The 25,455-nt window shown below is 29.1% G+C and overlaps 4 protein-coding genes across 8 annotated transcripts in view; 2 read left to right on the plus strand and 2 right to left on the minus strand.

The window, feature by feature from the left end:
• The first annotated feature begins 138 nt into the window (after window positions 1–138).
• Window positions 139–12,044, plus strand: LOC132941845 (peroxisomal acyl-coenzyme A oxidase 3-like). 5 transcript variants are annotated; one of them, XR_009664196.1, is made up of 17 exons: window positions 139–490; window positions 1,157–1,238; window positions 3,538–3,672; window positions 3,737–3,895; window positions 3,952–4,098; window positions 4,173–4,320; window positions 4,675–4,849; window positions 5,610–5,725; window positions 6,737–6,900; window positions 8,426–8,548; window positions 8,614–8,734; window positions 9,642–9,881; window positions 9,945–10,099; window positions 10,163–10,298; window positions 10,363–10,517; window positions 11,523–11,672; window positions 11,857–12,044. XR_009664196.1 is itself a non-coding variant. In XM_061010052.1 (16 exons), exons 2-16 carry the CDS (start codon window positions 1,164–1,166, stop codon window positions 11,616–11,618), a joined length of 2,145 nt encoding a protein of 714 aa, XP_060866035.1. In that variant the 5' UTR covers window positions 139–490; window positions 1,157–1,163; the 3' UTR covers window positions 11,619–12,044. The 5 variants fall into 5 exon arrangements, 4 of the variants coding, with proteins under 4 accessions (XP_060866035.1, XP_060866036.1, XP_060866037.1 ...); XM_061010052.1 differs by having other exon boundaries at window positions 11,523–12,044; XM_061010053.1 differs by having other exon boundaries at window positions 3,982–4,098; window positions 11,523–12,044.
• LOC132941846 (beta-1,3-glucosyltransferase) lies at window positions 5,025–14,606 on the minus strand. The gene is made up of 12 exons (XM_061010056.1): window positions 14,247–14,606; window positions 14,061–14,167; window positions 13,854–13,936; window positions 13,681–13,789; window positions 13,292–13,431; window positions 13,062–13,227; window positions 12,851–12,992; window positions 12,645–12,798; window positions 12,318–12,582; window positions 12,105–12,253; window positions 10,347–10,522; window positions 5,025–5,410 (listed from the first exon to the last, which is right to left on the minus strand). The coding sequence occupies exons 1-10, from the start codon at window positions 14,305–14,307 to the stop codon at window positions 12,113–12,115; spliced, it is 1,368 nt and encodes a 455-aa protein (XP_060866039.1). The 5' UTR covers window positions 14,308–14,606; the 3' UTR covers window positions 5,025–5,410; window positions 10,347–10,522; window positions 12,105–12,112.
• A 1,507-nt stretch (window positions 14,607–16,113) lies between these two features.
• Window positions 16,114–18,082, plus strand: LOC132941847 (isocitrate dehydrogenase [NAD] subunit gamma, mitochondrial). Its single transcript, XM_061010057.1, has 2 exons — window positions 16,114–16,426; window positions 16,629–18,082. The coding sequence occupies exons 1-2, from the start codon at window positions 16,290–16,292 to the stop codon at window positions 17,650–17,652; spliced, it is 1,161 nt and encodes a 386-aa protein (XP_060866040.1). The 5' UTR covers window positions 16,114–16,289; the 3' UTR covers window positions 17,653–18,082.
• Window positions 18,083–22,060: 3,978 nt separating this feature from the next.
• Window positions 22,061–25,455, minus strand: part of LOC132940499 (probable G-protein coupled receptor Mth-like 1) — a 36,937-nt gene continuing 33,542 nt past the window's right edge. The window contains exon 5 of the mRNA XM_061008147.1: window positions 22,061–24,212. Coding sequence (XP_060864130.1) covers window positions 23,897–24,212 — 316 coding nt within the window. The 3' untranslated portion in view covers window positions 22,061–23,896. The remainder of the gene's footprint in view (window positions 24,213–25,455) is intronic.

The raw sequence follows: 25,455 nt of genomic DNA on the forward strand, positions 1-25,455 counted from the left end.
TATCATTGTATGTAATAATATATATATCTATATATTTCGACATCAGCTGTGCTAGAGTATCAGTGTGGTATCAGTTAACTTTCGAATTATATTTTGCATAATAATATTACTATATACTTCATGTGTGTGTGTTGCGTACATTATCAATGGGTACAAGACAGACAACACAGATTTACTCGACACTTATTCGATGTTGCTACTTGCTAAATATTATGACCGGTACATGCAGATGTGGATTCACCATTCACGTAATCGAAAGTCTTTAAAACGAGACAAGTAGACGACGAGTGACGAGTCAGTACTCACTACTCAGTCGCCTAGTAGAGTCTTCACGTGAAAGTTGTTATCGTGTTCCCATCAATAGTTCTTTAGTATTTTTCTAATAATTCATATAAAATATTTTTGAGTAATAAGGTTTCATTGATTTGGGGAATCGTATTCGACGCGATCTTTTATAATAATCAAATCTATTGTAGTTTAAATAAACAAGGTATGTACAAACTATAATTTATAATGTAATTTTATTATATTACAATGTCCACAACCCTCGTCTAAAGGATTACTTGATTAGTCAATGCCACAGTGTGTTAACAACTAAAAATTAAAGACCGACAACCGTGAAGACCATTCACCTAGTTTCAGTAAAATTCTAGGACATTTTAAATTAAATTATAAAAACTAGTTATAGTACTTATTTTAGTAGCCTAGTATTACTTATATTAAATTTTAAAGTTTAATTATAAAATTGTAAGTTTGTGTATTTATGTGTAAAATTAAATAGACAGTTTACCCAGTAGTTTTCTTACTTAATTTAAAATATAAATAAGAACATAGTTTAAGTATCGCTTTTGGATAGATTATGTTAGATCATATTTTCTCCACCTCCCATGTGATACGGAAATACCTACTACATACATAAAAAAATTTTTATAATTAAATTAAAGTAAAACTAAGACTTTTAGGTTAATTATTTTGGTTTCCCTACACTTATAAAAATACTATCTACCTATTAATTAAAACTTTATTATTCTAATGTTAAAGGTAAATAATATAAGTCTAGTATCTGCCTTTGCAAAAAAAAAAAAGTTTTTGTGTTAAATTTAAACTTATTTAATTTGCAGTTAGTACTTTAAAGGTATATTATATTTGTTTTTAGTGTCAAAATGTTTATAATAAGGCGTAGAATAAAACTAAATTATCTACAAAAATTGAAGTGTTCAAATGCAAGTAATAAAGAGGTAATTTGAAAAGACAACATGTTCCATATAACAAAAATTATTGCAGATTAATATTTAATATCCTTCAGTTTCATGAAATATTGAAAATATTTTTAGAACCTTATCAAAATAACTAAAAAGTACCTAACAGGCAACAGCTAAGAAGGTATTTTAAGTACAAAATGCTAAACAGAATTGGTTAACTGTTAGATTTGGAAACCTATCTGGAATACAAATAATAGTTGTGAACAATTTATGTTTAAGTACATTTATTTCAACATATTATAAGTATGTAAAAGATTTCTCACATAAATGCAACATTAAATTATTTTCATTAGGTTCTATATTATATTAGTAGTTTATTGTTGCTAATTGATTATAACAATGACATATCAATAAAACTCTATAACTCATTTTCAATTTTATCGGGTAATAGGACAGTAGGACATTAGCCACTAGATATATAAATATATAAAAACAGTCTACCTAATTGATAGTGAAATAGTTTGTCAAGTCAAATATAAATCAGAAAAGTATTTTATATCACCTCATTCATAATACTAGAAATATACCACATACATATTAAAAAATAGACTACATTACAAATGTGGCAATTTCCAATTAAAACATTTATTTTGCTTTACAGACGATTTGAACTATATTCTAACCTAGTAACCTCTGCATAAATTATGCAGATGGACTTTGCATAGTGAGACACTTGTATGGTATACAATTTACCTATATTATACCTAGTATAAGTATAGATAAATAGAAATATTGTATTCTCATCATATAGCTATGGATATAAATATTTGGTTTCAGTTTCTGAACAAATAAATAAAAAAAATATTTTTCAATAATTTTTTTTTTTTTTACAAAGTAAATGTTATTCTATTGAGTATCGAGTATCCTTTTCATGACTATTCTCATACATAAGTACATAATTCTCTTAAAATCCATCACTATTCTCTTGACACCTAGATACTGGAATCAAATTTCATTTAATGTCTTTCTTTTAAAACTTATCCTTAGATGGCATCTAATAGATGCATTGAACCTTCTTTAATTGATTGTATTCTGTGTTCCACTTAGCCACACTAGAAATCATTAATTGTTTAACATCCCTAATTCAACTTCCTATGAACAAAATCATCACCTCTACACAAACCTAACCTAACCTAACCTATCAAAATCATCACCTCTACACAATACTTCACCATTTAAATAGGTAATACTTACTTTCACCTATAACCTAGTTATCGGATCTTTATTTGCCTTTATATGTAGGTAATTGTCATATTATATTTTATTTTTACATATAATTTCATTCAACTTTATTATGTATTGTAACGAAAATCCGTGGTTTGGTAATTTATATAATAAATAAATAATAAAAACCTTAAATTAATTCAATAAATAGTTGGTATTTTAAATTCATTAACTATTATAGTTTAAGTAAATATATTTTTCTGATTTTATTTTTAGAGTCTATAGCGTAACTCAGGAGATACCACAAGGAGGGAGGTTGTCTCTTAATTTATTATTGTCTCCCAAATGTATTTATATTTTGCATCTAGTTTAAAAATATTTTTAATCATATTAAATCATTAGGTTATTAAATTTTATTTTTCTTTCCAACAAACCATGGACCAATGTGGCGATATGATGTCATATAAATATTTCCAAATATTATTAGTGAAGATTAAATTCATTAAATTTTTTTTTAATGTATTCAATATTATGTTATCTTGTGTAACATACCCAACTGTTATGTTACACTTAATAGGTACAACAAAACATTTTGTTTTCGTCTCTATTTGTTCTAATTTTACTACATTTTAAATTATCATTTAAAACTCACTTTTTACACAACAAGTTTTAAAAACATCAGTAATATTCACATTCTGATTGAATGAATAATGAAATCTCATAGTCATTTCTATTAAATTGACGCAGGTGTAATAACTATTATTTTCTTATACTGTATATTATTATTTACCAGGTAAAATTATAAATTTCTTTTATTCTATGTGTTCAAACATTGTGTGTCTATTTGTACAAAAACGTGTTGGCTTTTAAGTCAATGTGCCCAAATGTTCAGCGCCCATTTGCCCCCCCCCCCCCATGGCGAAGCCACTGTTAATTCATAATATTCATAAACAATAGGTATAGAGATTACACCTATTGCCTAAATATCAATAATAATAATAATACAAAACACAATACATTTCTATTAAAAAGTTATTTAAATATTTAAAAAAAGTTTTTTATGCTTGTGAGTTGTGACTAATAACTATTTAAAAATTAAAAATATTAATAGATCACAATGAATACGTGCTCTGATATATTAAAAGACTTTGAATCTGGACCACTAGATGTTTATAGAAAAAATGCTACAATCAACTGGAAAAAAATGAGGGTTTTCATAGAATCTGAAGATATTTTACGATACAAGGTATATAGTTTACTAATTTAATTTAAATATATTTTTTGATACTATAATGTATACTCCATTTTAGATGAGAGCTTGGAAAACGTTTGAATCTGATCCACTATTCCAACATTCTAATGAAACTTTACCATTAGATGAACAACGAAGATTGGCATTATTAAGAATGTATAGAATTGTAGAATCAAAAGTATTTCCATTTGAAGAAATAATGTCTAGTCCCAAACTGGTGAATACTGCGAAAAATAATATTATGTATTGTTTATATAAAATAAAATGTTATAGGCTTTAGCAAAAATAGTAGCAATGTTTCAGTATTGTCCGTCGGTTGCAATAAAAGTCGGATTGACTTTTGACATGTTCTCTAATGTCATATTCAGTATGGATAATGGAAGAAATTCTAATCTTTATGAAGATGCTCAGGAAGGAAAAGTAAGATTTAATCAAACAATATTATAGTGTTATTACGAAACATTTTTACAAATGTGATTGACTTAATGTTTCAGGTTCCTGGTTGTTTTGCACTTACAGAAATTTCACATGGTACTAATACTAAGGAAATGAGAACTACTGCTTTATATGACAACAATTTAAAACAGTTTATATTACATACTCCTGATTTTGAAGCAGCAAAATGTTGGGTTGGTAGTTTAGGTATGCTATGTTACTTTGCTTTCAATAGAATAATTTTCATTTTCATTACCTCATTAAAAATGGTTTAATTTTAATGTTTTATACATAACAACGTCAGTTATGTTATTTTTAATGCAAAAGTACATTGATGATTGACTAAGTATAAAACTCAAAGATAAAAAACATAATTTGTGTTATCTCAATAGTATTTTTATATTTTACTGTTTAATCTATAGTTATATTTAAATATCAAAGTATAAAAACTTCTTTCTCACGTTGTGGTTAAAAAAATTAAAAACAAAAATGAAACAACATTATAATAATTTAATTTTATGGTTTTCAACAATTTCTGATTGAAAATTAAATTTAATTTAGGAAAATCAAGTACACACGCAATAATATGGGCCAAATTAATCATGACTAATGGCGATGATCATGGATTACATGCATTTGTAGTTAATATACGAGATCCAAAAACAATGTTACCTTATTCTGGAGTCATAGTTGGTGACTTAGGAGAAAAAGCTAGTTTGAATGGTGTTGATAATGGGTAATTTTTAATTTATTTAATCATACATTATTACAAGGATTTCCAACCATTTTTACTTAATGGTGCACTTGGCCCTTTTATAGATTTGTGCAGATACACACAGAAATAATTTTATATTTTTTCATCAAATAAAGTTAATGAACAATTTCAATCAAATAAATAATCAAAATACAGATAAAAAGTAATAACTATTGTATATTTTAATAACTACACATTGTATGTGAGTTATTTTATAAGAAATAGATGTGGTTTATTTTAAGGCGACTTTTTTTTTCTTTATTAATTAACCCGCAGCAATTTAGGCCATCGGGTGGTTTTTTTTACTGTGGGGGAGGGTATTGTTGATGAAACACGCGTGTTTGTAGTTTGGCAGATGTTTTAGTGGGCACCTGTAGGTATCTGCCATGTCCGTATTGGGCATGGCGCCACTTTTCTCCGGACACCGTGGCTTGCCCGAAGAAAAATACTGCCCGCAGCTGAGGTTAAACACCGGTGTTGGTGCGCGTCACAACCGACGCCTTAGTCCGCTCGGCCACTCCGTCCCCCAAAGGCAACTTTTATCTTGATAATAAATTACAATGAACATAAATAACTAAACTAGTAAATATATTTAACACACATAATAAGAAATAAATTATATGGAACACTTTTGTTGGGAAACCCTTATTGTTGTGGGTTGAGAATCCTGTAATATTAACTAAATATGTTAATATTTTTTTTTTCAATAGATATTGTTACAATAACACATTTTTTTTGATAGATTTATAATGTTTAACCAGTTTTGTATACCAAAAGAAAGTTTACTGAGTAAAACTGGAGACATAAATGAAGATGGAAAATATGTTTCACCGTTTAAGGATAAATCAAAACGATTAGGTAATTTAATATGTGTTATATAGTATATTATACATTTCAATAACCATTTATTTGTATAATCACGACTAATAGTTTTATAAATTATATATCTCCACGGCGACAAATTATATTAAATAATAATTATCATAGGTCTCCCTGTGACTACTTAACTCTAGTGACGCTTATAGTAGTGAGTGTGGAAGGCTCTCCCGCACAGTTTATTTTGAACTTTGGTTTTCTAGGACTCTAGCCCCTGTAATTATTAATTCTCAGCGACGCTCATGGCCGCGAGGTAATGTCAATATAATAAGATTTAAATAGTGTAATTTTATTGAAAACATCCTGTATTCATTTTGTACGATTAAAATGTAATTTTATAAACATTTTGAGGTTTATATCAAAATACTAGGTCATTTAAATAAATTTAGAGTTGGACGAGTATTCGACTTTACTCCACTTATTAATTGAAAAATAAATGTAAAAACTATAAATATCTTGAAGTTTTAAAAATTTTTAACTTTATTATAGTAAAAAATAAAGGAATTTTTGAATTTTTTCCTATACTTATTATTTACTAATTATAATATTTATTCATTAATAAACTCATATGTCAAAAATAGAACTCTAAAATTTCAGTGTGTACGGAAAATATTCTAGAACTCGTAAAATTTAAAATACTTTAGTAATTCCTAATGTTTGACTTTTTGTTAGTAAAATTAGGTAATTTTTTGTTACTTTTGAACTAGACTCAGCTCAAAAATTAATCCTAGACTCTACCCACTTTAACGTCAAAAAAGTAATCCTTGTTCATCTCTAAGCCACTCATTTTAGAATGACTTATTTCTTAAAAACTTAATTGGTATATTTCTGAATAAACACACCGTGCTAGATTTTAACCATGGTAAGAACATTCTATAACTTTGTGTAGGTACATTTGAAATACTTTTTTTTAAATATTAATGTTTTTGACAAAATATAATCTTAATTTATGTCTATAATGTTATTATTAAAGTTATCTAATTATATTTCCAGGAGCTTCTTTAGGCAGTTTATCAGTTGGGCGATTAAGTATTGTAAATATATGTGTAGCATACATTACAAAAGCTGTTCCAATAGCTATAAGATATACAGGTGTTAGGAAACAGTTTGGACCCCCTAATGGTGATGAGTTACCAGTCTTAGAGTATCAATTAGTAGTAAGTATAAATAAAAAACTTATTTAATTTATTTTCACATTAAAATGCCTATTTTATTATCTTATGATTAAAGACCAGATTTATATTCTCTTAAAATATCTAGAATATGATGCTAATATTCCCTAAAAAAACCTTCAAATATTCTCATTATATTCTCTTAAAAATTTTAAAAATATGCTAAAATATGCAAAAAATAATCAATAAACATCATTATTACCCTTAATATGCATTTATTTTTATTTTAATTTTAATTTATTTGATTATATTTACAATCTATACAATTTGTACAATAAGTAAATTTGATAACAGGTAATATTAAAATGACTTGAATGTCTTGAGGGGGTAAACCGTCCATCAACAGTACCTCCTATTTAATTTGATGGGTTCATATAATATGGAGACCGTTAGGCAAGACCGTCTCTTGGCCATTTTCTTTTTAACCCTGGGGATGGTTATAGAGGACATGCGGGAGTGAAACTTTTTGTAATGACGAGTTGCTATTTCGTTGACTGTCATATACCATGGGGCTCCAGTTATTTGTCTAAGACATATAGACTGGAAAGCTTGTATGGGTCTTATATTGGATGGTTTGGCTTGGCCCCAGATTTGGATACCATATGACCAGAGGGGAGTAATTATCGTCTTGTATATTAATATTTTGTTTTTTAAATTCATTGAAGGAGACAATAATGGACGGAGGAGATGTAGACGTGTGTTTGATTGTTTTCTTTTCTGTTTTGTGTGTTGGGCCCAGGTAAGTCTTTTATCTAGATGAACTCCGAGGTATTTGGTTACATTTTGGACAGTAATTGGTGAATTATTGAGCAAAAGTTGTGGACATTTGTTTTTTTTCAGAGAAAAATACATAACTGATTTGTTTTTGTTTATTTTAATTTTCCATTTTTGAGTCCAATCGGAGATTAGATTTAAGTGGTATTGTATATCGTGGGTCACTATGTTTGGGTCTTTATTTGATGCTAGTATAGCGGTATCGTCTGCATATGTCGCTAGAGTTGTATGGTTTGTTTTGGGCATATCTGATGTGTAGATATTGTAGAGTATAGGTGAAAGTTCACTTCCCAATATGCATTTAAAAATTTTTTTTTCAACATTATTTGAATAGTGAGATATTAATTAGGTATTAAAAGTTGCGTATTCTAATGGAATACTATTGCACTTTAGTAAAAGTAGGAAAAGATTAAAAAAAAAATTTTAAATGTTTAAAACATTTTCTTCTGGTTATTGTAATATTAAAATTAAAAATAAATACAAGTTTCTCACAATGTACGAAATATTCCAAAATATGCTAAATGGGTTAAATATTCTCAAATATGCAAAATAAAACTTTTTTCTAAGCATTCAGAATTGAACGAATCGCCCACATTTTTTACTCTCATAAGACTGCATAGACCCAGCAATGATATATAAAAACATATAAATCCGGTCTTTACTTATGATACACTACTGATGTAAATTATAATTTATTGATTGATTTTAAACGTTTAAATATTTTTTTAATTTTCAGCAATGTAGATTGATCCCAAATTTGGCTGCTGCATATGCATTAAAAATCTATGGCGATTACGTGGCTAATGTTTATGAATCATTTTTAATTGAGATGTTTTCCAACAGTGGTTCAGAAAAAATTGTAATAAAAAAATATTTTTAAACAATTTAAAAATGTTTAATGTATTATATGTTATTTATGTTTAGAGATTGCTTGGCACAGAGATACATGCAATATCTAGTTGTACCAAACCTATAGCTGCGTGGACATGTCGAGATGCAATACAAGAGTGTAGAGAAGCATGTGGTGGTCATGGTTATTTAAAAGGTATTTCAACTCGCCCACAAGTGTTGTCACAATTCTACAAGTGCATGATTAACAAAATTAATGTGCCAATGTAATACACTCAACGGGAATAATGATCCTGTTCTGTATGATCCACATATTTGGATAATTTTGTCTTTAACTAATAGAGAGTAATATTCTACAGGCTGCATTGAACTCTGTTTTTCAATATTTTTATCTCAAACTTTAAAATGTCTTCAGAAATAATACAATTTTAAGCGTTTTTTTTTATAAATTATAGTCCACAATTATTTTAAATAAAATAAAAAAATTGAAGTTTGAAGCGGCCTGTAGGAAGTCTTCTTCTTTCCAATAAAAAAATAGTTATCAAAATCTGACAATTTTACAAGACCTGAGAATTATTCCCCTGCAGGTTATTTTTCCGATATAATAGACCATATAAACCCCACCTCTCCCTACATAGGTATCGGGTAGTATATTAGTGAAAAAGTATTATAAGAAAGATGGCAACTAACATATACAATTTAATTTTCAAATTTTATAGAATTGCGGACAATTTGAAAAACAGGCACTGCCTCCCTAAAGCCTTGATAGTTTTAATATCATGTAAATTAACCTGTAATTAAACTAAAAATTAAAATATTTTCTGTTTTGTTGGATATATTTATTCAATATTTTAATTTTATGAGCATTTTGCTCTTATAAATAACTTTAAAATTAAAATATTTAAAAAAACACCCGCAACAAAAGACAGAAAATGTTCTTACCTTTGAGCTTTAAAGAATATTAGGTTAAAGGTATATTAAAACTAACAAATCAAACGTGGGGTAAATTGTGTTTGGTATGCTACACACTTATAAGACAAAGACAACACATGCGGGTGATTCAATTTAGTTAAATTTTTTTAAATGCTTAATTTTATTATTAGCTGCTGGGCTTAGTGAACTGCGTAATGCAAACGATGCTAATTGCACATACGAAGGTGATAATAATGTATTAATACAACAAACCAGTAATTGGCTATTAAATATATGGACAAATTTGCTAAATGGAAATTCAAGTTGCTGTGATACTCCATTGGGTACTATAGAGTTTATTAAAGATGCCAAAACTATACTAAGTGAAAAATTTAAATTATCTAGAGTAGATGAAGTATTCACTCATATGCGTAAGTATATTTTTTTAAATAATTTTTTATTTATTATAAAAATGATTATTTGGGTTCACTTAGATTTACTATCTTGTTTTCAATGGATGATATGCTATCTATTACGTCAGACATATGCACAATTGCAACTATTAAAAGATCAAAGAAAAGATTTATTTACAGCAAAAAATGATTCCCAGATGTTTTTTGCTAGGGATCTGTCAATAGTATTTGCAGAAGTAAATTTATAATATTTATAGGACTTAAGTTATGTGTCTTATAAATATTTATTTTATTTACAGTACTTAATTTTTAAAAAGTTTATTGAAACAACAACATCTCCAAATTTAGATGACGCACATAAAGTAGTATTACATAAACTTGCTTCACTTTATGGATTTTGGTTAGTTGAAAAACATTTGTCAATTATGTATGAAGGTAATATGATTAAAAACAATAAATATTTTAATTATTAATAATTATTACTTGTTTTCATTAATAGGTGGCTATGCTAATGGGCCATTAGCCTCTGTAATAGTTAAAGGATCCATAATAGATTTATGTGCAAGTCTTAAAAATGAAGCAGTGACACTTGCTGATGCTATAGTGCCTCCAGATTTTATTCTTAATTCAGTGCTGGCTGCTTCAAATGGACGGGTAAACTAAAAATTACAAAATTAATAATTTAAATATTAAAATATACAATGTTAAGAAGTTAATATTTGTAAATACAGTGAAACTTCCATATTACGAAATCTCATGGGGAACAAAAATAATTTGTATTATATAGAATTTAAAGAATTAAATAAATTTGGTTCTCAACAATATTTCGGTAAACAGAAAATTTTGTTACATGGAAGTTTCACTGTAATACTTTTATATAATTTTGCTGAACTCCATTCTATAAGTGCAGTCTTACACTTTTTGCGTATCTTTTAACAGTTCTTGTGTTAATATGTAATAGCGAAATGAGAGGAATAGAAAACGCAATATAAGTTGCCCAAATTTAGACAAATTTTTGTGATTACAAATAATAATTTAAAGACTTATTAATGTTGTTATGCTTTAATAGTTGATTAACACAACCTTTCAATGGATTTTATCATTTAGGTCAGCAATACCTAGGGGTTGCGGCCCATTTGTGAGTCACAAAATATATACATTTTTAATTATTGCCTATACATGATTAACTTAAGCATGAACATAAGAAAAATGTTTTTATGTTTTGCAAAAAAAGTTTATAATTTTATTTTGGGGGTAATCACCATAAAAAGGTTAAAATAAGTTTTAAAATTCATTCTTTTTTCCAAGAAAATTATAACGACATAATATAATTATACAACAGTTAATATTTTTTTCAATATTCTGGTTCAGTTATCAGTTTACTCAACACTGCTCACATATAAATTATCAACTCATATAGGTACATAAATATGAATTAAAGCTTAAAAACACAGTTATAACCTGCAAAACTTCTATTAACTTTATTTAACTATCCAAAAAGTATTAGACATTTAAAACATAACACATAATATATTGTAGTAGCTATTTTCTTTGATCTCTTTAGTAATAGTACCTAATAAAGCATTTTCACTGTATTTTGTTAATTTTCTTTTGGATTTTTTTAAATCACATTAATTAATAAATTATTGTATTATTTAGGTTTATGATAACTTGAAAGATTTATTATTTGAAGATAAATCGACATTTGAAAGACCTACTTGGTGGACAGAGATAGCAGTACGATCGAAATTATAAATTTAATGATAGTAAGATGCAGTTATTTTAACACGTTGACTGCGTATGATAAAGGTAAAAAACCAGAGTCTTTTAAAAGTAACATAAAGAAACTGCTCCTACTAGGTTATATGTCCTTAGGATGTATGTATACACATTTTAGTGTGTTTTATACGTTTAATCCATACTTAATAATAATAAAATATCATTCAGCCACGCGTTAGGAACAACAAACTATCTACTTTAAATATATTTTTAGGGTCATATGCATTGCTGATTGATCCTCAAACGCAAATTTGCATGCAGTCAACGTGTTAACTATCGAATTTGTATAACTGACTAGGTTTATTTAAGTTTTTTTTTTTGTCTAAGGTTCTTTTTATTATAAATAAGTATTATTGATTTTAATCTATATTTTTGTTATAAATTACATGGTTTTTTTATTTATATTTTTGTTGAAAAAAAAAGAAATGGTTTTTATATAATTTGTGTATATAAATGCATTACCTCAAGGCTTAAAGCTCATCATGTCCAAAAGAAGAGTCTTGATAAAGCCAATGACGATAAACTTCTATTGGGTCTATCATCCAATGTTTATGGAAAGATACCATTGGATAAGATTCCAAATACTCGTCGGCATAGTCTTGTGGTCTAGCCTATAAAAAAAATAAAGGCATGAAACAAATATTATAGTTTATCTATAGTTCATTTTTACTGAACTTGATGGAAAACTGGGGAATGGACCACTGTAGCATTTAAGGCTTTCAAACACATTCCTAATACCATATCATCGGGTGCATCAATCGCATAACATTGACAAGTGGTCAATTTATGGACTAATGCCACATTAAATATAATACCTCCTCCACCTGTTAGATAATTGTATCCTAAAGACGGGTCTCCTCGAATATTGTAACCGTATCTTTGACCAAGTGCAATTTGCTGACCATTCCAGCAGCTCAGTATTGATGCTAACCGAGGAACACTAAATATTTTAATAGGAATGTTGGATAAATTGTTGTATAATCTATTGTGTTATTGTACCACCTCAAAAGAGTATCATCGTCTGTCAATGCAATCCATTTCACAGCTTTATTCGACAAAAGTTTTTTAGATAAGTATTTGAAAATTGTGATTGTCTTAAGACAGTGTCCTCTTTCAGTATTTGGTACATCTAATACAGTTGTTGGTATTGTATCGTCTAAAAAATTAAAAATTAAAAAATAATTCATAACCAACAGCTTATTAAATACCAAGTTTATCGCTAAAGTATTCAATATGCACGGCGTCTCGGCCCCAAGTAGATTGTAACACTGGTACTCTATCTGAATGAAATTTACTGCAAGTTTTCACAGCAAAATAAATCGAATCTTTTGTCACTTTTCCATAACGTGTCTTAAAACAAAAATAAATATTTTTATAGTATTCTAAAACGTACAAATTATACCAAACACATATACTTACACATTCACTCCTTTCAGACAAAGGATGAACAATACAGTCTGGTGAAAGTTTCAAACAAAATTTCAAAGGTAGATGTTGAATTTTTTGATTGATTACTAATGATAACTCATAAGATGCATCAATTGAAAAATCTGAACTCAAAGTTTCTACATCTGAATTGGCAATACTATAAAATGACATAAAAAGTAAATTTTACATCAAAAAATTATACAAAGTAAATTTAAACAAACTTTTTTAATAGCTCAGCAGATATAACAAATCCTGCAGCAAACAAAGGATAAGTAATCCTTTCATTTTCATTTTCTTTAAATGCATAATGATGAATTATTGTAGGATGTTTATCTTTTACACCATATCCCATCCATACAGACTATAGAATATTATAAAAATAAATAAATTATATAATTTGCTGTTAAATATTATTTAGGTAACTAAAATTTAACAATGATTAAGTTTACATCAAGGTAATAGTTGGATTAGAAAAATCTATCTGGATTGTTATCTTTACGGTACATTTACATGAAGTAAATTAATTTAATAAACATAATATAACTGACAAAAATTAATTAGTAATCCACATTAGTTTTAAGTCAATAACAACACAGTAACTCATACTTACTTCATTAGAATTCATGTTTTTAAAAAACAATTGTAAATTGTCATAATTCACATAAGCGTTTTCTTCACAAAACAAAAACCACTTTGCATGTTTGTTATTTGTATGTAATCTAAATATTAAAACAAGATATAGAACAATGAATGTAAATAATTTAGTACAAACATGCTTCTTACAGTTTTATAATTGGAATAACAGTCCAACTTCCAGGATCTGGAAATTGTTCATGAAGCATATATACTCGACCTAGCCGTGGCTTCTAAATGGTTAACACAAGTCATCAAATTCCGGTACATTAAATATATAGGTATTTCATTAGGTAATTCAAACTATTAGGTATATAATTAATAATAGTCTCAATAAATTATGTATATTATACTGACTTTAATTGATTTAGTTTGCTTCAAAATATTATTTTTTAATTTGAGTGCTTGTTCTACATTATAGTCGTTTTGTTGACTCAAAATTGTAATGACTATTTCTGAGGTTTCTGTAAAAAATGTTTTTAGTTTACAATAGGTGGTGTCTAGTAATTATCAATCAATTGTTCAAGAAAAAAATAAACCAACCAAGTTTCTGGGAGATCGACAAAAAGTATAGACAAATAATATAAATGCCATTTACAAACATGATAATTGTATTGGAAAATAATGTTTGTATAAATAACACAAAAGCTACTCAACAAAAATCAAACATATTTGAATTTTAAAGTTTAAGTTATGATGATAAGTGAATTTTTAGATACCAAGTAGTTAATAATTATTATTAAGTAACCAGTACCTATATATAATAGGTATTACATTTAAATATACACATAATAAATAAGAAATAACATTAGTTAAATGGGAATCCAAATTCAAATTTGTTTAGAAATGCTTGAGTAGTGACTTTTTTTATAGTGAGTAGTAAGTACTTACAACTACCTATAAGATACTAGATAGTGAGGATTGAGGATAATAACACTAAGGCTCGATCAGCTGATCAGGTTTTTGTGTACTACACTGTGATAATATGAACCTCAGGGAAACATGAAAATGAGCCCACACACCGTCCATACTAGGGATAAATAATAAAGAGAAGCATAAGCGGCATTGGTGCCTGGTGGTCATGAGGAGCAGTTTCCATAAATTGGAGCCTAGTGCCGCCTATGCGATTAGAAATATATGAAATATTATATAATATTGGTACAAATGACATGACATTTCTTTTTTGTATCTTGGCCGTCAGTCATACAGCCGAAAAATCTTCGTCACAATTTAGTCGCAGTTTATTGATTTTACTTGCACTAGTCGCACTGTGTGGGTAAATGTTTCCATTTTATTTCTTTCAAGAAGCACATTTAATTTCGACAATATTTAAGATATAACAAAATGTCATCGGTCTGCCGTCTCAAACCGGTTTTTTTCCATGTTAATTGGTCATGCTCTTGAGCGACATGCGTGGAGTATAGTGCCATAGTAATTTAATATGAATGGATCGGTACTTTTTAAGTTTCTGGAGTTAAATTATAACTCGTGGTTTTCGTTCCTCCTGGCAGTGGTGTGTATCAAAGCTAGTCATAGCCAAGGTTTTTAGATTACAGCTGATATAATCTAAAAAGGTAAAGTGCATTTCAATTTTTAGCCAAGTGTTGCTTGGACCAGTGGCGTGGCGAATTTCATTAACTTATGAGGCACAATAATTTATATTAGTAATTATAAATACTTATATAAATAATTATGTATTTACTTAAATGGAAACTGAGAATGATTGGCTTAATCTTATTGTGTACTTAATAAAATGATTTATCATATGTGAAATGCCCCTAGTCTCCAGGACACCCACCACCCTTTAAGCTGAGGCACGTGCCTCATCAAATAAAGTCCTTCGTCACGCCACTGGCTTGGACCTCACCTTAAATATTAAGGGTGGGTGGGTATTAATAGAAGGAAAAGAGGACATTTTATCGGTAGGTACAATATTATGAGGTGTAGGTCCATAGACCTAGTATAAGGTCTATGGGTAGGTAATCTAAAATTATTTGAGCAACACAATTTTTTTTTTTTTTCATACACGCCATTTGTTACTGGATCCTGTATTATTCCTTTAGTATTAACCATGAACATTATAATCTTCTTAGTTCATGGTATTAACTCATTAAAGTACAAAAGTAGTATGCAACATAACAAATCCTAATTTCTGTTGCCTGTTACTGTTACAGATTTACACTTTTACAAGATTTTGAGTTTCGAGTGATGCATTGTTGCCCGTGGGCCGTGACTCGTGAGTACTTGAGTGACGGAGTGGTGCGTCTGTTATCACCACGATTAAAAATTGTATTATCCACAGTCTCACAGAATTTAACATAGAAGATCATCTAAGACCGTGGTATTATCACAGATTTCATATAATCTGTGGTATTATCCGTGGTTATCACAAATGTTGAATACTATTATCATTAAAAAAAATTAGAAAAACACAACGTCTAAACAGCTGGACTCTTGTACGAAGTTCGAACGTTTTTTAAACCTCTAAAAGTTTCATTTAACTTTTCTTTATTGAGTGTTCAAAGACAGTTTATAGTAGTTGTAGGCTATCACTTTTTTTAAGTCGAGCGTGTAAAGTTGTCCAATATGTTGGGAATTTTTTCAAAGTGTACCTTGCCTAAAAAAGCAGGTTCGCATACCATTCGCCAGCTGTCGTCGGTCAATTTCGATATCCAACATAAGCATCCCCAGGCCCGAAGACCAGTCGGGTTGCCCAGAGCCAGGTAATTTCCAGGCTAAGTCGTGTGCGACATAATATATTTATGATCGTAGTATGATAACTGAACACTTATATTTAATCATTAATTGTCATTAATCATTATTATTGTATGACATTGTTGGATGGGGGGCACATAACACTGTTGAATTGAAATTTAATACTCAATTATTGTTCTAAGTACCTGTAATATTTATTTTTAATTATAGATATGGAGGTAGGAATGCAGTCACTATGTTGCCGGGTGGAGGTATTGGACCAGAGCTAATGAGTTATGTTAAAGAAGTCTTTTTACATGGTGGTGTACCAGTCGATTTTGAGACAATTCAAATTGATCCTCAGAGTGATAATAATGATGATTTGCAATATGCCATTATGTCAATTCGTAGAAATGGTGTATGCATTAAAGGTAACATTGAAACGCGCAGTCTCGATACTGCTATAATATCACGTAATGTGGCCATACGTAACGAACTCGATTTATTTGTAAATGTCATAAATGTGCAGTCATACAATAACATACCAAGTCGCCACAAGAATGTTAATTGTATTGTTATACGTCAAAATACTGAAGGTGAATATGCAATGTTAGAACATGAAAGTGTCGAAGGTGTAGTCGAATCCATGAAAGTTATCACTAAAGAGAATTCTACAAGATTGGCTCGTTACGCATTTGAATTAGCAAAAAACAATGGTCGCAGTAAAGTCACAGCAGTCCACAAAGCCAACATTATGAAATTATCAGATGGGTTATTTTTGGAAACTTGCAAAAATATGTCATTAAATTACCCAGATATCAAGTTTGAACACATGATTATCGATAACTGTTGCATGCAGTTGGTGTCTAATCCCCATCAGTTTGATGTGATGGTTATGCCCAACTTGTATGGTTCAATTGTGTCAAATGTAATATGCGGCCTTGTTGGTGGTGCCGGCCTAATATCTGGAAGAAACTATGGTGATCATTATGCAGTTTTTGAACCAGGTACCAGAAACACTGGTTCATCTATTGCAGGTACCAACACTGCAAATCCAGTAGCAATGTTAAGCGCATCTGCTGATATGTTAGAACATTTGGGTCACAAAGTGCATTGCGATATGATCAGAACTGCTATATCTAAGACTCTCAATGAAGACATGGTACATACAGCTGATTTAAATGGTACCGCCAAAAGTACTGATGTTGTACATAATGTTATTAAACATGTGAAAAGCATTGCGGGTAGAATTTAATAACTGTTTGTGTTGAACTATTATGTGAGACATTTTAAATTATTATTGTTTTTGAAGATAAATATTGAGAAAATACATTTTTACCCAACATCCTATACACACATTTTCTCTAGTATTATTATACGAGTCATTAAATAATATGTTATTCATAATTTATTTATGTGTTTTTATTATTTAATTTAACTAAGGCTATCAAAAAATAGATTTATATTAGTGTAGGTGTGCATGAGTGTATTGTGCATCATATTACATTTATGGTATAGTACAATATTTTTTTGATTTTAATAAATGTAACAATACCTACAATAATTATTTAGATTTTAATAAATGTAACAATTCATTAATTGTTAAGATTTTAATAAATGTTACAATACAATAATATTGTTTTGATTTTGATAAATGTAACAATATAATAATTGGCTATTCAGTATTCACTATAAAAATTATCAATATAATAAATCAATCATGATATAATTATAATTATAAAATACTATTTGTTAATACTTATGATTTTTTTTTTTCAGATATTAATAATTATTTTGTACAACAATACCGTGATTTATTTGCAGTATCATTATATTTAATACATTTTTATTAAATAACAATTAAAAAATATAAATGTTTTAAAATTGACTATTATATTTACATAGATGGGATACTTTGATATTTAACTTTCTCCTAGTAGGTAAATCAAAAAATAAAATATTACAATTCAAATTTCAAACAAATTATAACAACATTTCAATGTATAAGGAAGTCTGAAGATACCTTATAAATTGATATAGAATCAGTTAAAACTATATGTTTTATATGATATTTTGTCATAATATAGTATATACTTACACACAAGCCACTAACATTTTATTCCATACATGGAAATTATGAGAAAAAAAAGTAAGAGTATGAGAATTATAATTTTTCCAAAATGTTTTATTTATTCAAATCCTTTTGTATTTATTATTCATGATTAAATTTTCTTAATATTCTTCTAGTGACTTTGGCCATCTTAAAAACTAAGATAAATTTCAAAATTTGTAGGAAACGTGTTTCTGACTGTTTCATTGCTCATAAGCGGTAACAGAAACAATTGTGCCCTAGGTCTGAACGACTAACTTTATAAATCTTATTACTAATATAGATTAACATACTGGAATTAAATTTTATTAATTTTCTTTAATTTTTTCTCTTAATGCATTTACTTTGGCTTGCACCCAGACACCTTACAATTTGTTTTCATATATACCCAGAAGGCTAGAATTAAATTCCTTAAATTGTGTATACATTTATACACTTTATATACTTTTTTTATACTTTTAAGTTCGCACTCAATATGTGGAAGCGGAATAATCATATTGCAAGTACCTAGGTTTATAAAAACCTAACATATTACCATTCACAGTTTCTTCACCTGAAGGCCGAAATCTAAAAATCGTTTACACATACACTAATATACTGCAGCGCGTGTTTACTACATAAACGACATTCGATATTCGCTGTCAATACGCAAAATAATCATGTAAGTATATTAAAATGTATATACAATAGTTGATTACCATAATAATATATCAATATATTAATAATATACCGAAAGAGGGGGCTTAACTTATATTTTCTGTGAAAATGTAGAATCATTCAATAATACATGTATCAAAAGATATAGAATATCATTAAGTAATCTAACTACACATATTATCTGCATATAGTATATAATATATCTTAATTAAATGCATTCAAGTGGGGACAGTGGTGGACTGGGAGAAAAAAACAGCCCGGGAAAATCATAATTTTAGAGGCCCTCAGTTAATGGCCTTTTATATAATATATATGTATATATACTTTTTTTTGTAAATACAATTTACCTTTTAAATTTTAGATTCTGAGCGAAGCGAGGAAGCTAGTGGTTTTACAATGGTGTTTATTTATTTATTTATTTTTTTTATATCCTATACAAATTGTCTACCAGAAGGAGTGCTTCGATTTCAACATATAGTACCTTATCTTTTAGCAAATTGGATCAAGATAGTACTTTAAAGAGGTCCTTTTTTTGATTTTCTCAATAGTTATTTAATGCCACGGGAAAAACTACTGACAAATTACGAAAAACCGCTTAAAATGGGATTTTAATTTCTAACGCTTTGTTTATTTATTACCATAGCAATGAATAAAAAATTATAATATTATAATATTAATTTAAAAGTAATATTTGATGACTAGTGCATGTGCATAGGTAAAATTACAGACGTACATATCCGGTTACTATGAATTACACACACTAATGTTCATTTACTTTCTACACATTCACATACCCGGCCATATAAACTGAAAATAGTTATAAAATTCCTAGTTTTTACTCCTTAGAATGGATTACGCTCCAGCCCCCTTAATAAAATTACATACTTATTAGTTATTACTTATTAAAATATTAAATATTTTTATTCATAATTTCACAATAATAATATTAATAAATATATATTTTATACGAGCAGCAGCCCACCGGGAAATTTCCCGGTATCCCGGTCGTCCAGTCCGCCACTGAGTGGGGATATCACAGCATAGTGGATTAAACTATAAACAATGTAGTAAAGACTACTTAGAACATGTTGTGTTCAATTAAACATTTAGAACACCTCTCAAAATTATAATAAAACTGTTTAAAAATAAAAATTTTAAGTTTTCAATTCAAGTATTATTAGTTATTACAAGGTATTAATTAATAATTATAATCTAAATGTCTTTAAATATGCATTTGAGAATAAGAGTATCAGCAATAAATACGTTACTTGACTGACTAATGAGGAACAATATAGTTAATAATATTTGTGAAGGTTGAAAAGTAAACTTAAACACTGTTGTAGCACGGAAAAATAATGAACAGTGAACTGAATTTTATGGGAACCGTTCTAACTTAAACTTATACATGAGTCAAAATTTGAACTTTTAAACCTTTGCTGCACTCGGTTCACACCGGGTTAAACTTTGGTATTCAAAATGACCAACGGTCGGGGTCCTAGGAACGGTCTAGGAATCAATATTGAACCGTGTGCATCACGATCTCAGTGTAAATTTAACTGTGTGGACCTATAATACTAGCAAACTTGGTACCTACACCGTGTAGGCGCAAATAGAGGAGGGGGCTAAGCCCCCCAAATATTTCCTACATTTTGTTTTAAACTTATTCAATATTATCAAAATAACGCTTTAGCCCCCCCCCCCCCCAAATCTCTATACGCTATTTGCGCCTATGCGGCTACGGCGGCTTCACATACTTTTAGTTATTACATATGTCTACATTTAAGTTTCGAGATAATAACTCTCTCTCACCGCCATTGAAGTAGGTAGGTACATCATAATATATATACATGATATATTATATAATGCTGCAAGTTATAAGTATAGTGTAAAAGCAACGCGAACTGTCGTTGTACACATCGCTGCATTAGTATGAAGTATAAACCGTAGTTCTACGAAGGTATATTATTTTCCACCGTATGACCGGTATATATATTATACAAAACGAATAATGATCAAAATAATGTATATAATTAAATAGTTCCGTCGATGATCGATCGCAGCATCTTTCGCACGCTTTGGGTAGGGGTAAGACCTACGTTCGCTCTCCGGTTCGATAACCAGAAATTGTTATTCCTTCGAGGATTATACATTATTATTACCATGATAATAGTATAGGTACGCTTAGCAGTGGCATATTTACGATTTAACACAGGGAAGAGGGCGGCATTTATTGTTTAACATCAATAAAGATAAACATTTTAATCTCATTCGTCGTTACGATTGTATAATTTATTACATTAAGATACGCGCATAAAATACTATGTAGGTACATACTTGCATAGACACACGGCCCAACTGCCCAAGAAGAGAGGATCGATCCTCTCACGATCCCCTATTGTATAATATAATGTCTGTACATAATAGGCACGTCACTGCATGCGTTTAAGATAATATTATGATTTATTGTTTAATTGAGGTTCGTATAAAATAGCTGGAACATAATATAATGATGGGATACCTATGTCAATATATCATAATATATTATATTTGTACAGATGGTCTTCTGGACGGACTTTGTGTCTTCAGAACTAAAAACACGTGTAGACCATAATATAGCCGCATGCCTGCATTGCCCGTCGTAGACTTGTATTCAGTTCCTCATAATATTATTATAAATTTTATAATTCACATTCTATACAATGTACAGGATTGCTTTATTGTATTTATTACTTAATATATTAATTATGTCTCTGACAGAATATATTATACTACCGCCACCCACGGTCGGCAGAAAAAATCAGAACCTTGTCGTACATCGACTTTGATGCAGTACAATTTATACAGATGACATAAAAGTATGACACGTCGAGTCGAAAATGAAAAAAAGAATACAAAATGTTATTATATTTACAAATACAATATATTTAACAACTCCGTCAATTTTTCTTTTCTTTTAAATAGGTAGGTACATCATATCTACACAGTCTTAATCCGATGACTTACACAATATAACTTCTTATAAATTACAAAAAAAAAAAAAATGCTACAAAATAATTTTAAAAACAAACTCACAACTGACGCATAGTTCTATAAAGATCTTCACAAAAATAACGCGGTATCAGGCTTATTGGGTAAAAAAAAAATAATAATATTAATATTAAAAAAAAAAATTACAATATAATATAAATAATAGATCATTGTTAAAAAATTATTAATAAATTAGATAGGCTTACAGGAACTTAATATAAAAAGATGTTAACCACAAGGAAAACAAATATAATATAATAATACAAACACAAATAAAATACAATTTTTCACAATCGACACTCGTTGTTTTATGCCGATAACGTGTATAGTTATCAAAAACAAAAAGCATAATTAATTATTGCCTGTATACGGTTTTTTTCACGAGATAAAATCTAAGTTAATTGTTTTCGATGGGAAAATATAAACTAAAAAAAAAAAATAGCTGCCCTATACAATAATATAATAGTAAGTACTATTAAAAGTCGTTAAAAAGTAAAAAAAAAACACATACCTACATAGTTGTTTCCGAAATTTTATGAGTGTATAAAATTGAAAAATATGTTGGTGATGTTGGGATGAACAAATATAATTTACGTAGAATATCATAATATTACAATACGATATACCGTCTATAGACGATAATATATTTTAAACAATAATGCAGACGATTCAATAATTATTTATTCAAGAGTATAGGTACCCACAGGCTACAAATATTTTTATATGAATTATATATATTATTTGCAATCGAAATTTTACCATGGTATTGAGTATATTTGTATAATATAATAGAAATATAAAAACAAATTGGCAAAAAAATGTGCATTATCGATATTTAAATAAAAATGAAAAATTGATACGATTTCTCAATACAGATTCCATTTGTATAGTATGTTATATACCTCTTGTTTAACTTGTAATATTATATTGGTGATTGATTTGGCCACAGTCGACCAGTTAAATCGTCGTACACATATATTATAACACAATGTTTTATGAATATAACATTTCAATTTTTGCTGTTAATTTAGCGCATAATAATATATTATTAGAAAGACCCATATTATGAATATTAAGGGCAGGGATATATTATTATTTAATATAGTCAATATAAGATGATTCGGTCGGAAGAAAATGCTCTGAGGCGTTTGCACAAATATTTTTGGTCCTTTGCAGGTGTTCGTCGATGAGGAAAGTATACCAACAGCACGGTGAACGAATAATAGTAAATAATAATGAGAAAAAAATTAATAGATAATAATAAAATGTGCGTGAAAATTTCCTCCTAATTCGATTATTATACATCATTATAATTACGATATACTTATTTATTAATACTGGTTAAAGAAAAAAAAAATTAATAATTATAAAACAAGATTTGTCAGTCTAAACATTCCGTTTGCGGGCAAGATTTTAAGATAATTGTATGACATAACGATTATCATGTCGTACGCCGACATGTGGTCGGCGAGTCCGTCAGTGGCTACACAGACTTCGATGCTCGTATATAACATTGTATCATACGACAGGAGTCTGGCGCAGTGGTCAGTGGCGACAACGCGAGCGCGTCGCCGTGTCACGATGATGATGATGATATTATTGCTATTTTTCTGTGCTTGGTTGCTTGCTCGCGTGTACGTGAGTGTGGTGCGTGCGTGTGCTTGCGTGTGTGCGTGTGCGGCGAAGTGCGGTGCGGCGATCGGCATCAACACAGCGTCTCCACCGGTTTGGACAGCGTCGACTCGTTGACAGTGGACGGATTCGCGTTGGACGTGGACGAACGGGCGTTGCCGCCGTCCGACGGGTTGTCCGTGCGCAGGCACCACATGCGCCTGACGGCCATCCACACCTGTGGCTGACAGCCGACCACTATGAATATGAGCACCCCTTGCAGCGCGTTCATCAGGTCCGTCAGGTACCACACGTAATCCGGGCCGCCGATCACCCACGACAGTACGTCTACCACCCACGTGATGCCCATGACGATCACCAGTTTCAGGCACACGCGACCCAGTGTGGCTCTGTAACACGAAAACAAACATTTTATCAGTAAATTGTTGTTTGCCTTCCAATAAAAATATAATGTATACATTATATAGGTAAGTATAGGTATAATGTATATTCACAAAAATACTTAGTGTATAATATAAATATCAACGTAATATTATAATACTATGCATTAACATGATATATTATACAATAATTAGTCAATATAATTATTTATTATATTTTGATTTTGGTCAGTTATGTAACAAGGTATAACAACCCTCAGAATTTTGATTTTAATTAAGTCTATATTATTATATATTATTTTTATATACCTAATAAATATAAAAGAAACGGTATATATCCACGGTACCTCCGTTCTCGTTACTATTATATTTTTATATAAATCAGGGATGGCAAATTTTTCTAACGTTGCGAGCCAAAAATTACCTGATTTTTAAAATTGTTTTCCTGCGTGTCATTTAATTACGAAATATATAATGTATAAATATAAATAAAAAAACCAATTATGGTCTTATTATTTTCTATTAAAAATAAAATATAATTTAGGTAAAAATAAGTATTTTAATTTTTAGTGTGCCCTCAAAATTTTTTCTCGGGCCATGGATTTGCCATCCTCGATATAGATCATAATATGTACCTATTTACTTATTTGTATTTATCTATATCGTTCAAGTACTATTAATAATATATTGGCACCAAATCTGCACTTTTTTTAAATTTCACAGGAGAAGGAAACGATTAGGTACGTCTACACACTTGCGCACTGTAAGTATTGTAGACGTACCTATTAATATAAATATATACGCTTTAATATTATATTATGTATAATCGTGTGCGGTCACGGAGGTGACAAATATATACTTTTTTTCGGCATACACTTGAATCAAGTATTTCAGACGGGATGTTTGTATAAACGTCAGTTGACGCGTGCAAATTTATGCGATTTTAATAATTTAGCAGTCTCTGCACTGCAGTTGAATGTATAATAATATATTAATACGTACACTCCTAATATAAAATGTACATCGTATATACATAGGCTGCTAGATAATATGTAGATACGTCGACGGCTACATCACTTCCTTTTCCCGCGTAATAAACTACCTTTATTAATAAATCCATATTATAATAAGCGTTATAACACAATAATATAATATCTACACATAAATGACACCAGAACCACGTCTGATGGGCGTACATAATACACACTTAAAACTACGTAAAAATAATAATATGGTAATGGAATAAAACGCA

Source organism: Metopolophium dirhodum, chromosome 3 (genome assembly GCF_019925205.1).
Source record: "Metopolophium dirhodum isolate CAU chromosome 3, ASM1992520v1, whole genome shotgun sequence".
Taxonomy (NCBI): domain Eukaryota; kingdom Metazoa; phylum Arthropoda; class Insecta; order Hemiptera; family Aphididae; genus Metopolophium; species Metopolophium dirhodum.